The 15,928-nt window shown below is 41.0% G+C and overlaps 1 protein-coding gene across 5 annotated transcripts in view; it reads left to right on the top strand.

The window, feature by feature from the left end:
• Positions 1–15,928, top strand: part of SLC25A26 (solute carrier family 25 member 26) — an 88,968-nt gene that overhangs the window by 51,590 nt on the left and 21,450 nt on the right. For 4 of the 5 annotated variants that reach the window (XM_056334346.1, XM_056334344.1, XM_056334342.1 and 1 more), the window contains one exon: positions 10,698–10,742. The exons of the other annotated variant lie outside the window; for it this stretch is intronic. In XM_056334346.1, coding sequence (XP_056190321.1) covers positions 10,698–10,742 — 45 coding nt within the window. The remainder of the gene's footprint in view (positions 1–10,697; positions 10,743–15,928) is intronic. 5 annotated transcript variants of the gene reach the window in all.

Below are 15,928 nucleotides of genomic sequence, written 5' to 3'. Positions count from 1 at the left end.
CTGGGACGTTCCAGTTGTTTAGTTCTTGCCCACCAAAGCACCTTTGTTCCTCTGGATCCTGTTCCTATGTTCTTCTAGTTTGGTACAATTTTCTCATGTCCAAGCTGGGTAACAGTGTGAGAAATTGTTTTGGTGTAGCTTTATGGTTTACCATTGTGGTTATGATAGATCCTCAAGGCAGACAGAAATGAGGTGGCTGTGTGAAGAAATGCAAACGAAATCAAAGGCTTATGGTGAAAGCGACTTCTCCATACATGAATTAAAACAAGTAATTGAGAGTCATGGCTTTTATTTTCACAGCTCTTATGATGGTGGTGCCGTTGTGCAAGCAGAGCTAGGCTCCTTTGAGGAAGCCTACAAGAGGTTCTTGAAGGCAAACCCTCCCTGCTCTCTGCATGCTGGATTTGCGTATGCAGCCAGCGGCAACTAAAGTTTTTTCCCAGCTTGCTGACATGCAGGAAGTTGGGGGTTGCAGGCAGCGAGACAGCTTTCCCAGGGGCTCGATTGCTGTGGACGAGTCTGCAAGTCCACACCTGGGAGGGCAGGGGGTCCCAGGTGGCCCAGCAGTGTCCGACCCGACATCGTACAGCTGCTGCCTTTGGGTGGGGGTGGAAGAAATGCTCCATTAGGAGCAGAGCAGGCTCCAGCTGCATAGGCAGGGAGGTCTGCCGGGTCCAGGGGGCTTCCTGTTTAAATAGTTACAGAGTCTGCAGAATTGGTTAAACCGTCAAAAAAAAAAAAAAAAAAAAAAGACATTATGAAGGGTGAAAAAAAAAAAAATAACGGAACCATCCTTCCAGTATCTGTACATGCATTGTCTAACTTTGTTTGGGTTTGATCAAATGCTTGTTGTGATTTTTCAATTCACTTTAATGAGTTTTAGAGAAGGTCTTTTGTAATGTAGAATCAGATTAAAGTTTGTGGAACTGTAGCTGCAGTTCAGGAAAGCTTATGTTTAATACATAAAAGCCAGGAGAGATCATTGTCATAAGTTAGTAGGTCCCCCATTGTCATTTTACTCAGTGACTTCCACAAGAGCATGTCTTGTGGTTGGGCTAAAGCAATGCAATTGTTTATTAAAAAATAAAAAAGGTAGATGAGGGATAGAATATAGCCCAGTCTTATTTCAGGCACAGGGAACAGTCAGGCTATTCAGTACAGGACTTCAGGACATATTTAACTGCTTTTTTATAAAGAGCTTGGAAATTAGGCATGTGTGTTGGTGCTTTGCAGAAACAACTATTCAGCTAACACCGATGGAGATGACGCACGGGGAGCTCTTTCAAGGAGTCTCTGAAGATCAGTCCTTTAACTCCGCCTGTACTGACTTGCCATTTAGGCTGCTGTATGATGGACTGCTCACCCCAGGCTACTGAAGCTTCCTCTGTGTTTCCCCTGAGCATTGTGTCGTTGGCACCCATTGGGACACTGCCTGGGAGATGGCAAGCACCTTGCAGGACAAGGCTATGTCTTCTTCTACCTGTAGCGTGCAATGCAGATACAGCTCTTCCTAAATAATTGAAAATAGCAGTCACAGAAGGAAGCTTAGCAGTGGCCCATTTTGTGAGAGAACATTTTGAATGTGTATACACTGTGTATACCTTTACATGAATAGTATTTTCTAGATTTGACATTAATCTGCATTTTTTTTCTCTGCCACATGATGGAGATAATGGTGTAAACTATATAAATAGTGCTGCATGGGTCATGCACTTCAAAGAAAGAAGTTTCAACTTGGTGGTTTGTAAGAGTTGTTCCGTTAATGTTGATTTTGCACTAGCCTTGATGGAAGTAATTTTCTCATGGTATCTGTGTGGTTGTTTTGTTTAAAGCAACACTTGATTACTTGTCATGTTCTGTTTTTTGGTGTGGGGTTGGGTTTTTTTCCCTAAAAAAGGCAAATATGTAGGAATACCCTTACCAAATAATCAGGGCTATCAATGCAGCAAAACTCCAAAGTTCAGATTTAATAAAACATTCAAAAGAATTTGCTTAGCTTATATTAACTTTATTTGGACTTTAAGTTGTAATTAAATGTACAGAGTTTTGGCTCAGATACAGCTACTAGTAGGGCTGTTGTATAGGCTTCTGTTATAGCAGAGAATTGGCAGCAGTTCCTGCATATGAAGTTAAGAAGAGCACATCCTAGATCCTGCTCTCACCCTGAGTCTGAGTTTGTGCATCCTTGGAAGGATGTAGTAGGATCCAAATTAGTTGATCCTTGTGTTATATGCTAGAACCCTTGCATCTGCTCTCCTCTTTTCTCCATCTCCAGTGTGGGTCCTGATGGAGAAGCTATCAAAGCTACATGTACAAAATTCCCAGCAATTTCAATGAACTTTGCGTCAGGCCCATATGCAAAGGATTTTCCTGTGGAAATTTTTTTAGTGACATTCAGAAATCTCTTGGTGAGAGATGTATTTAATTTTTATGGCAAGAGCTGCTGTGTTATATTTGTAATGAAACTGCTATAGGTTCAGATACATCCAGGGAGGGAGAAACACATGATTCTTCCCAGTCTGTTAATTTTTTTTTGTGGCTGTTCACTCTAAGGACAAGAGTTCTATGGTGATGTCAGTGCAGTTACAGCTGCACTGTTGCCAAGTTTCTTTGATTGAATATTTGCTGGATGAAGAAATACTCTTGCTCCTCTCCATAGATCCAATTGCTTTGTGAATCAAACACTGCTTGTTTAATTCCTTGTGCTTGGGTCCTTGTATCTCCTGCAAAATTCCCATTTGAGGAAATGTTTAACTTTGTGCTACTGTGAATCTGTCAGTCCAGTGTTTGACTGTACATTTTTTTTCTTTGACTAGAGTTTAAAAATTTGTATTTAGAGGCTTTCCCTTAATAGGTGCCTTTTATAAGGCATTTTTGTAACTATACTTAGATGTAAAATGTTACATGTATGTAAAACATATATTAAAATGCCTTCAAAGTTAGCAAACTGACATGCTGCCCAGACAGCAGCACATAACCACGCGTGTGTTTGTGCACCCACATATTGGTGTAATAGCTTCTCCAAATGTTAGGGCTTTTCTTCAGAAGACTTTTTCCAGAAATGCTGCACTCCACGCTCTAGGGTTCTGCTCCTATGTTTTTTTCATGAGAACAAAGATTAGTCCTTCATGGTCCTAAACTCAATGCATGTGCATGACTTAAAGGCATTACCTACCAATAAATAGGAGATTAGCTGCGGCTTGTGTATTTCCTGATCAGTTCAGGTTTTTTCAGATGGCTCGTTGTTATCCCGTTTCCTTTAACGATGGGACACTTTAATGAGTTTGCCATCTGACATACATCTGCTTCCTGTTAAACAATACCTTCATTCTTCTAGAGCTGCTAAACTCATCTTTTATCCTACAAGATTTTTATCTGCGCCTTGAAAACAGCATGTACAAATCAGTGTCAGCATATTCATTTTCTTGTTGAGGATTTTTTGATATGTTGTTTTTGAGAATGAATAGCAAAACAGGCACCTCCTTTAGTGCTTGTTTGTTGGAAGATTGGAGGACATGGATATTATTTGTTTAATTAGGGGCCAGTCAGTCCATCTTATGTTTGAAGTCCAGTAAGATCAACTTATGTGGCTAACATTATACAATTCCTAACAGTGATTCTGTCCTCCCATCAAAGTAAGGTTCTGGTGCAAAAGGTGGGGGATTTGAAGACTATTAATACTGTTGCTTTGAGGACGGAGCCTTCAATAGCTTGATGATGGTGTTTGTAATGCGTGTGCAAAGTTGGGGCTCTGTGATCATCAGGCTTTCTTAAATCAGTCCATCCTGCATTCAGTTTGTGTGTCTCCCTCAGTGCTGCTCTTTTTCCTGTGTTTTGGGCACACACGGTCATGCCAGATGTCTGATCGTGCCTCTCCTCTTTGCTGGTCAACATTGAACCTCCAGAAAAACTTTTTTTTTTTACTGGATAGAATTTTCCTTGTGTTTATCTGTCTCTACATAATGTCCTTATATGTTGCTTTTGTAACAAGTGTGCGGTGCTGTTTAAAAGAAAACCCTTTTGCAAGTCAGGTCTGCCACACAGGTCCGCATGACGTCTGTGAGAATGGCTTGAAACCAAATTAAGCAGCCTTGTGGGGTACATGATGTTTTGTCTCAGAAAGGAATTTACTTCCAAACATTCACATATGCAGAGTGACAAGTGGAAATACTTGAGGTTTAGAGCTGTGGAAACAGAGTAGACAAGGTGCAAATATTTATTTGACGGTTAGTGGATGCTTGAATCAGAATAATGAGCATAATTCAGTAATTTTGTATTTCTTCCCATTTATAGCTTGCATTGTCTTCCAGCGCGCACAGTTAATGTTATTTGCTTGTAAAATGAGGGAATTGCTGATTACCTTAGTTGGCTGCCGGTGCATGATCTGAAACCTCTGTTTTAACAATACTGTTGGTACTGTTGAAACCGGTGTTTCTACCACCCTAAATGCTGTTCCTTTGCCTTTGGCAGTGCTGCAGAGCCACACGTTCAACACCAAAGAGCTGTGAAAAGTTTTTTGTCACAAATGCAACTTGATAGACTTGCCTGTGATGGCCCAGCTTCCCATGGGGTTCCACCTCTCTTTGGCTTTGTGCCGTCTTATAGGAAGGTGCTGTATGTGAGCTTGGTCTTTCACTGTGTCCCTTAAGGAATGCAGCCAAGAGAAGGTCTTCTCTGGTCATTGCTATACCAGTGTTGTCATACTAGCTTGAAGAGTTTTGTTTCTAATTGCAGCAGTGTTTATTAACAAAGCCCTCCATAATTTATTTAACATGTAAACTTGTCCATTCATTTACCACACTCGCATCGTGCATCTCTCAGAGCTGCAGGAACGTGGCTGATGGCTTTGACGGTCTTTCATTCGTGTTAAGATGACAAATTACCTTTGTTAAATTGCTTGTGAAGTCTGCAATTTATCAAGGAGGATCTGGCAGGTGGCGTTAATTGAAGCTTTGCAAGAAAATAAGTCTTATTTTGTCAGCTTTGGTGTATACTATCGATGATGGCTGTGCTGAGCTCCTCTACACCTTCACCTTCAGGCTGCACAGTAGAAAGCTACAGGTCTTCATAATGGTGTCTTTTGTTATCCCCTCTGACATGAGTGGGGAGAGGCTTACCTCATTTCATGCTGTCTTTTCAAATCCCAACATGGGGAAAGTATATTTATAGCTGCAACATCAGTTTATCATCACCTGATGTATTGGGCAAGAGTGTGAAGAATTTTAGAAGGGCAAGACACCGAACCAGATTTACTGTGATTATTAATGGAAATGTTTTGGTGTTAACTCCAGTGGGCAGACAAAGTTGCTTTAGTCTACTGTATCTTGAACCTATTTGAAAAGAACCACCTTTTATAAAAAAACCGATTAAAAAAAAATAAAAGGAATGTAAAAGCGACTTAGGTAAAGTGAAGATTGTTCTCCTGAAATTTGTAGTTTATGTATCCTTGGAAAACAGTATATTTCTTGATCCTCAGAAGTGGATTATTAGACTTTTCTTTCTAATTACAATGGAGGAGCCACAGTTTGGCACCTGCAGCTCACTGTGGTGGAGTGATTCAACGGTGATAGCATCTTTATGAGCCTTGTCAAAGTGCGTGTAAGTGACAGGTTAGGTGCAAGTTTGAGAACTACCCCGTGACAACTGCGGTACATTCTCCCTGAAGTGAACAGATGTTCTTACTGTTGGCCTCTGTGATATTCATACTCTCAAAACCCTCTTCCTAACCGTTAGCCTTTTTCTTATTGCTGTTAATGTAGGGAAAAGTGGAGGTATGGGTGAGAGCGGTTTATGGGATGGAGGTACAGTTTCAGGGGCATTGAGAAAGCTCTTACAAGGTGAGCCTGTTCCTCTGGCTGTTTGTGCCAATCTTTTTTTCAGTATTTACTCTAACATTTCTAAAAACAGATAGCTGTTCTGGAGAGCAAAGCCCGCTGAACTGGAGGCAGGGAAAACCTGAATAAACAAACATGTGCCACAGATTACCAAGAACATCTGTAGGTTTTATATTGTTTTAAGAACACATACCACATAGTTTTTCATTTCTTATGCTTTTCTAGTTTTTCCTTTTCTTTCTGTCTCTCTGTTTTCTTCTTCTTTTAAAATATATTGCTAATAAAATTTGGAGGTGGAAAGCACAGCTGGACTCTGCATGACATGCCACTGTTTAATTTCTAGCTTGAAGGATAAGAAGAAGAGTAGTTTTATTGTATCCTAGAAGAGAATAAAGCCACATGCAAATTCCAGCCATGGACATCTGTTTCCTCTTTGTGTGAAAGAATTCTCATATTTGGAAGGGAATCCCAGTTCTGAAGGGGCTGATGAGGTTGGTTTTGTTTTTTGTTGGGTTTTTTGTTTTTCAGTTGGGTTTTTTTCCCCTTTTGGTCCTTCCCCCACTTCTTTGCCATTCCTTCAGCATGCTCTCCTTGCACCCTGGCTGCTGTATTCCCTTCGGGACGATGTCAGCTTGCAATTTAGCATCACATATTGAATGGGTGAATTTTGAGTTATTTGAGAATATTTGAATATTATTAAGCTCCTCCTTAAACTTCTTTTATATAATTAAACAGTATTTGGTGGGATGACATTTGCTCTGTTACCAATTTTCAGTACTTGCAGGTTGGTTTGTTGTTAGGGTTTTTTTAGAAGTGAGATGTGTATCTGTTGCTCTGGCTGTGAAGTGCCAAAATAATATTTTAAAATCCTCCTCTAGCAGGAGAATTAAGTAGATCTGTAGAAATAAGAATCTGCAACATTCGGTACATTAGGTTAGGCATCAGGTGCTAAGGAATACAGGGACCACAGTAAATGATAATTTCACTAACCTATAAAACATTTGAGAGTAATGATTTACAGCTGTCTGAGGGCTTTAATTTTTTTTTTTTTTTTTTTTTTTTTGGTGTGAGAGTTGCCTCTGTCGAACGAACAGCACAGTTATATAACATTAGACCAGACATGAGAACTGGTACTCTCTGTCTATTTTTTATTAACATTCAATGAGAGGCTGGTGGAGCTTGCCAGGGTTTCATATTTGCTGGCAGAAAGTTACCCACATGTGTGGACCACATTTTTATTGTTGCCTTAGCCTATTTCAGGCATAAATATTGCTGCCTGGCAGGGTGTGATTCTCTTCATTGCTGAAGAGCTTTTCTTCTAAAAAGCAAAATATGAAATGAAATTCTGTAAATGTTCAAATTAAGAAGTGTCCCCAGACTGCAAGATTTTTGTCACGTCTGTTGTGGTAGAGGAGTAAAGGGCAATAAGCCATCTAAAGGCTTTTTCATTGTTGGATGAGTTATCCTCGCAAACCTATTTATTTTTGCATATATTAATCCCATTTTTGGGTGTGGGCTGTTTAGTCTGGTCTCTTAGGGAAAATAGGCTTATGCAAACAGGGTGTATGCGTACGTGAACACACAGCAGCCTGTGCAGCCCTTGGATGCGCTGGCGACAGCAATGTGGCAGAAAGGCAGAGGCTGCAGTGAAATAGAAGTTCCTGTAAGTTTCTTGAAAATATATCTGTGAAGGGAGAATAAAGGCGATTAAGGGGTTTTAGGGAAGGTTTGCAATAGGAACTGAACTGTCAACAGGGGCTGTGGAATAGATGTCAAGAGGGAATGTGATGGAGGTCCCTGTCGTGGGAGGATCACCAAGTGTGTCTTGGAAATTGTTTGGCTTCAGAGAACCTGATGACAAAAACCAAATCTGCAGGAAGCCAGACTCCCTTTCATTCCAGTACCCATGAAATTGCTTGTGTGGGTTTTGTTTTTAAGTCGGGATGCTGTCAAATAGGCTTCAATGGATGACTGTCAGAAATGGAGGACACCTCATTAAGATCTTAGTGCAGACAAAGGTGCTGTTTTGCTTGGTTTTGTTGGTGGTGCTTCCTAGTTTGTTTGGTTTTTGCAAGTTTTCAAACTCTCTTGAAGTCAAACTTACGAATGTTTAGGCCCTTATCCTGCAGGGATTTGAGAGAGGAGGGAGCCCAGCAGCTGTGCAGATCCCACTGATACACATCCGAAGTCTTCCCAGGCATTTTGGAAGCCTGTGCATAAAACTTGTTCAAGGCAAAAAGAAAGTTCAGACCTCAGTCAGTATATTACAGAGAAATTGGTTTCAGTGTCATCAGTCATAATTAGTACATGTATGAATTCTTTTACGTTGGTTCATACATTGTTTTGACAGAAAGTAACATTCACTCGTACCCCCAGCTAAATTGCGTGGCTATATCCTGAATGGCATCATCAGGGCAATTCTGGCACACTTGCTGTCCTGTGATAATGCTTTCATAACATGAATAAGAAATTTTATTTTCACCAATTGTCATCTTTTCCCTCTGTCCTTGCAGCATCTCATGGGGTGCATGGGGAAAACCGAAACCTGTAAACCCCATCCAGTTCTGGTCCCCGCCGAGTGGGACATGGAAAGCAAACACCACTAACATCGAAAATGAAACAGCAGTCATGAACAAATTTCCCCTGTGATTGAAATACTTCTAGCTAGGAGATAAAAAGGGGTTTATGTCAAAAACTTCCCTTGTTGTCTTATTAACAGCTGCATAATTTTACCGCTCATTCACAAGCATAAAAAAGCAAAACTTGGAGACTGTACTTGAAAGCTTGTTTTGTTTGGTGTACAGCTGGATACAGAGCGCTTCCTTTTCTCTTTTTTTAACAAATTTGAAACAAATGTAGTGGGCATTGTTCCTTTTTTTTTTCTATTTCTTGGCCTAGATAATAGAAGTTTATGTTGCTTTTCATTTTGCATTGCAAAGAAATCATGCCATTTAACGCCAATTCAACAATGATGCAGCAGCATGTAGATATATATATATATCTTCTCATAAATATATTACCACACATTACTGTCAGATAGCTGGACTTTTTTGCCCAGTGTTAAAGATGAAATTTAATTGCTACAGTAGAGTTTCAAGGCCCTGATAAATAAGAGCCATGTCTGACCTTTATTGTGGGGCTCTGAGATGCCACCAGGGATATCGCTCATTGTTCAAGATGACGAACTTCCTCTGAGATTTCAGTTTGTCAGCTCAGTGTACAGCAGTGACATTGATTTCTTCTCACTGCCATTTCCTGCCTGAATAGATAACAAATTTTATGTGGCAGGTGTCTGTCAAGCTTAGTTTTGCCTGGCAGATTAACTAAATAGACTCATTTATTAATCATTAGTTGCAAGACAGTGAAGCAGACAATACTCTTTAACTCTTGTGATGTTGAATGGATGTACCATTTCAGATTCCTTTTGTGTAGCTTTAATTTGGGTTTAATAAGCCACTCATCTCTCTAGCGAATGTTTTTAACCTGACATTACTTGGATTACAAAGAGCAAAGATTTGTGTGTTAGTTAAGTGTGACCCATTTTGAGTGTCTACTACTTTCATGGCAAAAGGTGTGTAAGTACTTTCTGAGACTAATAAAATGATGCAAAACCTGCAAAATCAGCCTAAATAAGGGGGAAAACTAACCCAACATGCATTGTTCTTGGACAGGAAGATAAGAGTAGAAGAAAAAGGCTATCTGGAAGAAGATTTGAAACTGGGGCTGACCAGCTGTAGGGGAGATACCTGCAGAAGCATTAAGGAAGGGACAGAGCGGACCTGCAGATGCAGCTGGAGGGCAATTCTAGCACAGGCTAGTATTTTCATAGGGATCCCTTTCTCTGAGATGTCTTGGGATGGATACTTGGGCTGGAGATAGCAAAGGCAGGGTCAACACCAGAGGTGGATATTGGACAGGGCTTTTTAGAGTGATGAAGGAGGAGGAAGAGCCAGAAGAACTTAGCAGAGAGACTGGAGGAGGAAGAAACTATAGGGGGAGATACAACCTTGGAAAGTGTTCTTGGAAAGGAGCCCTGTTCATGGTGGTACAAACAGGCTTACTACATGTATTAGCCTTACATAGCCTACAGAGCTGACAGAGACGTATGTTTGCGTTTTTACCCTTGCGTTAAGAGGGTTGGTCGCGAGGTATTTATCAGGGCAAAATCTGTAAAGAAGCTAGAAATGCGTTGGCAGTGCTGGGGACACATGACAGCAGAAATGAGCCTAGGTAAACATAACAGGCTGTTGCTGGACAGAAGAACCTCTTGTTATAGGTTGTGAAAAGAGAACCACCAAGCTTATCCCTTGAGTTTTAATTGGGTTGTGGTAGCTTGTCACAACCTGCTTTTAATTCTCAAGGGAGTGTGTAAATGTGAGATCACTGGGAGATGTTGAGGAAAGTTTCTGCAGCTGATGCCCCACTGCAAAGCTCTGGTTGGAGCACAACTGTTTTCAGCTCAGTATTTGTGAGTGTGTATTGCTGGAGATGTTTTTTTGCCAAGCTGTGTTCCTGGTGTTGAACATGTTTCTTGAACCATCCTTACGGCTTTCTTGGCTGAGCATCAAACCAAGAATGTCCCTGCACTAGATCATACTGCTTATTGCTCTTCGAGGCCACCCTGGTAACAATACATTAACCTCTCAGCGGGGAATGTGATAAACAAAGTAAAACTGTTTTAGTGAAACCAGTCATTTAATGGCAGCGTACATAGTGTCCGTAAAGATTTGTAAATGTAATAAGCTGCAGTTCACTGAGTGAACAATAACTGTTCCTAATTTAGCCAGCTGAGGAACACGCCAACCTAATTTACTTTTGTAACATTATGTTGTTGTGTATTTTTTCTTCTTCCCACCTCTCTAGATTCCTTTCTCTCTGGTGCAGTTTCCCCTCTGGGAGTCCTTAAAGGTAAGTCCTCTTTAATGATAGAAATATAAACTATATATTTTGCAAAAGCTTTCCATGGTAACTTATCTAACTTGGTTATCACAATTATGGGCATGTCCAAGAATCAATAAGTATTTTCCAACCTACCCGTGCATGTGAAAATCATCTGCCTGAATATCTGAAAAATAACAGGGAATATCTAACCACTGATGTGTGGTCTAAATTCTACTCCCCAGCGTGCCAAAAATCTTATCTTCTGCTCTAGCTTTTTTTTTTTTTTACTGATTAAAGAAGAGTGGGAACCATCTTGTGTTGTGTGATAGGGTTTTTTTATTTTAATTTTTTGTGTTTGACTCTTCAAGGTAACAGGAAATTGTGAATGATGCAGACAAAACTGATTGAATCTAGTTTTGTAGACAGGGAGAGACAGTGTGTCACTGACAAGCCATTTTGATTTGCTCTATATAGTTTATTTAAAGGTCCTTTAAAGAAGGTGTCAATGGATGATGTTTTAATACCGTAGCCTTTCAGAATAATGTACTGTTCTCCCACCAGCTGATTGCTTTGTTTATCATGGACAGAGTCAGGGTCTAGATTTTTGAGCCCAGGGTTGGATTTGAAGACATGTAATTTCTCTGTCCCTCTGTTTTTCCTTTAAGTCACAGCAAAAGATGAAGGAAAGGATTTTCAGGTGCTTTGAGATCCTGGGTTGAAAGTACAGAAAAATTGTTGCAGATCATTAAAAGCATTCTAGAAAAATATAATATTTATAAGAGAGGAGCTGGAGAGAGAGTGACTTGCTTCTGGTTGAAGGTGCAGGACTTCTGAGCAACTTGGCACTGAGACCCAAACGGCAGAAGTACTGGAAGGTTGGAACCAGTAATGATCTTCCTTGCTTCTTGCTGCTTCTGGTTAGGGAGGAGGACTTACATTTTTCTTGGTCCTTGTACGCTGGGTTGGGACAATAGCTTGTCCTCTGGCTGGGTGTCATTAGCTTGGGTTGTTCTGAGGGGAGGAGCCTTCAGTGTAAGTGTTTGTACCTAGAGGCTTCAGGGAGTCAAATAAAAGGGACTCCACAGACAGGAGGAGCATGAAATACAGCAAGAGCTTTCACAGAACTGAGCTGTGCTTCGTAGAAGATTCTGTAGGTACTTCGTGCACTCAGCCTGATGCGGTGTCTGGGTATCGTCCCATTGCACAGGGTAGCTTTGGCTGCCTTATTAGGAATCTCTTTCCCTGTCAGTGTCTAGGAATGGCTTTCTGTAAACTCTTCGGCAGCGATAGTGGCCTGAGCTGTTAATTCTTAGTGCAGCAGCTGTGTTTGGGAGAAAGAGGTGACAGTGCTTAAGGAGAAAAAGTGCAGTGTTCTTTTCAAAACCATATAAACCAGCAACATCGTGTGGCTGTTTTCAGAATGTAAAGTTGTTTTAACTAATGTCCACGTCGCTGTGACAATAAAATGTATTGTTTAGATTGCAGGCTTTAAAGAATACAGTTTGAGTTTAGCTAGCTACAGGAGTGAATCACTTAGGATGAGACATCATGTTTTATCTAAAGAGGTCAGCACAGATCTGAAGAGAAACAAAACCAGGTCAGTTTGCTCTACGAACCTGTTGCAATATGTTCTTCTGACTGTGGAACCAAGAGTAGAAAAATGCAAAAGTCAGTCTTGCATGCTCCAGTCGCTTTGGCTCAGCACATGGAGAGAGTTCAAGGTTTGTCACATCAGTGAAAGCAGAATACATTTTGTTTATCTGAATGAAGCTCTTAAAAAATTGCCCTGAAAGTACAATAAAGGACAAAAGATTATGGTCCCATCAGCAGGTTGGATGTGACCAGTAGCATCAACAGGACTATGATTCAGGCTAGGGCATTTCACGCATGCATGAAGGGAGCATGAGGAGACAGTAATTAAGAAGAGGTAGGAGTGCAAAGGACAAGAGAAAAACAGCACAAAGCCTGAACATAGAAGAGTTAGAGATAATGGCTGAAGATCTGTTCTGCACTGTATTAATGGGATTACTTGAGAAAGTAAATGCAGGAGCAGTTGTGTATGATGTGTGTGGATCATCTTACGCTGAACAGAACAAGTGCTGTGGCTGTGCCATTTGTAAAGCCATGAGTACAAACTTACACAATCTGATGGATAATAGAGTCAGTCTTGTAAATCCCCAAACAAGCTAAATACCATTAAAATGAGGAAAAATATCTTCCCACTATAAAGGACAGTTAGTGAGGCACATTGAAGAAGTTTCCTTTTCCTTCACTTATGTACTGGCCACAGACAGCAGCAGGGTGTTAAACTTCAAGAAACCTAATAAAGGCTTGTCATAGGTAGCAAATCAGGTGTTTCCGTATGCCATTTTCTCTATCTGCTTTGCTCCAAGCTGTTCTGGTTATTCTTTATGCTTCCAGAAAGCTTTAGCCACATAGTTTATGTGCACAGTTTTCTTCTGTCTGTGAATGTAGACCACCTGTCCTATGTGAGAGTAAACTTGCATATCATGCATTAAACTAAGTTAGAAGAAGAAGAAAGTGCATTGTGTAGATTACTGAACTAGAAGGTCACGTACACTAAGGGTTGCTGGCAAAGGGACTATTGCAGTAATTAGTAAGAAACAGATACTGCTTCAAAGACAAGCTTTACTGCCAGGTGAACACACAATTTAGAAACAGTTAATAAGACTCCTTTCTTAGCTCACTATGACTTGAGAAACAACAGTAAAGAAACAATGATGATTTTAATAAAACAAAATCCAGCTCCTTTTTTTGGACATAGGTAGCATCCACTCCTATAATGCATGCTTAGTGTCTTTCCTTTTCCCAATTCTTCATTTTTCAGTATTCCGTTTTAGACAGAGGTTATTGATAGAAACCAAAGGGGAGAAGGCAACTGTGCTATGGCGTGTCAGGTTTTAGGACAGACAGACGTTGTAATTCTGTACTAGGATGAGTTAGTGTAGCATTTCTCTGTCTTTTTAGCCCAAGCCTTATGGCTAAATCCAATTTTGAATTCTTCTCAGAGTTCAGGAAAAGAAGGGGCATTTCAAATCTCATTCATTCTCTGCTACACCATCCCTCAGAAGAGCACCATGGCTGATTACCACTGTGGCAGTTTGATCAGATTTAGGTTCTTTTAGGTGGGTCTAATGCTTCTGTTCCCATCTCAAAGCCAGGTGGCCATGAGGAAAGGCAGCAGAACATAGATGTGCGCTTCCCAAATGCCAGCCAAGCACGCTGCTTTATTTATTTTAGTTCGAGTTTATTTATATTAGTTCAAGTTCTGGAATAACGTTGTAAGATACTGTCCCCTTGTATGCTGCCCTGGAATTTCCAAGGTGCCTCTGTAACTTGCTTTGGAAGTACTATATGTATGTTCTTCATTGTAGGAATTGCATATTACAGGGCTGTGTATTTGGTGTGATGCTGTTGTGTGTTGCAGGGAGTCTAGCACAGCTCTCCTGCTCTCACCCTGCTGCCAGGGGTGTGTAGTCTCCACCCAGATGACTGTAGCACTGTGGAGGGCATCTCTTTTGTATTATTTTCTGTTCTGTTCAGTAATTTTATTCAGCACTTCCAATCGTCATATCTGAGTACCTACCAACAGTATGTAAGTGATTTATCATTTGTTTCATGTTGTGTTTTAATCTGTAATTTTTCTTTTTTATACCTAACTGAGAAAAAAAAAAAAAGACAACTTTAATTTCTGCTGTGGACATCAGGTTATTTCCCAACAAAACAGAGTTTAAAAAAGCTTCACAAAATTAAGAGTCTCTGGTGAGGTTTGAATCCAGAAACATCTTGTCAGAAATGCCTGCTTTTTATGGCTGATTGGAAATAGTCAGCTCCCTTGGAGAACAGTGCTGTAAGATAAACCCTTCTCAGGTGAAACAAGACTCAGTCCTCTTGGGTTTTATATTTCTGCATGTTGGCTGCGCTTCAGAGCCTCTCAGAGTTACTCAAATGCAGCTGTACATGGAGAATGCTCTCTTTATAGACCAAATGTATTGTATGTCTGGAGAAAAGGCTCTGGTAGCCAGTGAGGAGGGATGGGACAGGAGGACATAGGTCTCAAATGAGTAGACTTGAAAAACAAGGGGATTTTTGTTTAGTGGGGATTTTTTAAGGAAAACAAACCTACTAGCCTGATAACTTTTGCCTTTTTCATTAGACACATCCGATTCTGAGATGAGACACATGGACATTGCTAAGACTATTTAACAACGCCAGGGTCAGGCTGACTTTACCCTGCAGGCTGTGTGTGCCAGCGGGTCCTGCTCTTGTACACGCAGCCTCTCTGGGAGGGCTGGCACAGGCCGTGCTGCTCTGCTGGCTCAAGACCTGCAAGGAAAGATAAAAATTTTGGACTGACCACGCTCAAGGTGATGTACTGGCACCCAGCGAGGCCAGGATTTCCCTTTGTCTCGGTGCTGGGCAAAAGCTAAAGCTCTTAGACTTTCTGAAGTTACAGAGAGCTCATATGTCTTTTTGTCACTGGTTTTAGCCATGATAATTTTCTCAAATCTGTAAGTCTCCCAAATTAGCAAGTGTTTTACAAAGTGAGATACTTGGTTGGACTTTCAGAGGAGATAGCTAGAGACAGAGCGCTGAGATACATGGACAGGTTTCTCTTGTGGGACCTTGTGGTGACTATGGTGGCATGTGCTAGTGCTGTCAGATACTGAACAAGAGGAATGCTTTGGTGGCTTCAGGAGAACAGTTTGAAAAGTACACAGGCATATTTCCACCCTGAAATGATGCACGCGGGGCATCATAGCAAAGGGAATGGTCCAGCCATTCCCCTGTGAGGCTCATCAGTATCAGAAAGTTGGCTGGGTCAGACCAGGAGTTCCCCATGTTGGTTCTAAAATGGTTTCTGCCAACATGATGGAGAGCAGGTTTGGGATTGGGTTTATGCTTCCTTAGGTCCCTAGTTTTCTGTCCAGGTTCAGCTGTCACCCCAGGCACAAGCCACTTCTGTTGAGAGGAACAGAGCTTGGGAAATCTGCTGGTGGACTGAACTGTACATCTACGTGAAGGCATTGGCATGTGTACTCATTTGCTTGGTTCTCTTGGTTTTCCCTCCAGAATGGTCAACTTCCGGGGGCTGATGTAGGCAGTATAGGGTGTGAAAAGTCTGGTTCAAGGGTGGGCTCAGCCTTGCTTGTAGCTGTCGGTGCAGATATACCTTTGAGACATACCTTGAA

The sequence above is a fragment of the Falco biarmicus genome, chromosome 4 (assembly GCF_023638135.1).
Source record: "Falco biarmicus isolate bFalBia1 chromosome 4, bFalBia1.pri, whole genome shotgun sequence".
Lineage (NCBI taxonomy): Eukaryota > Metazoa > Chordata > Aves > Falconiformes > Falconidae > Falco > Falco biarmicus.
This window is presented reverse-complemented; position numbering and strand designations above follow the sequence as displayed.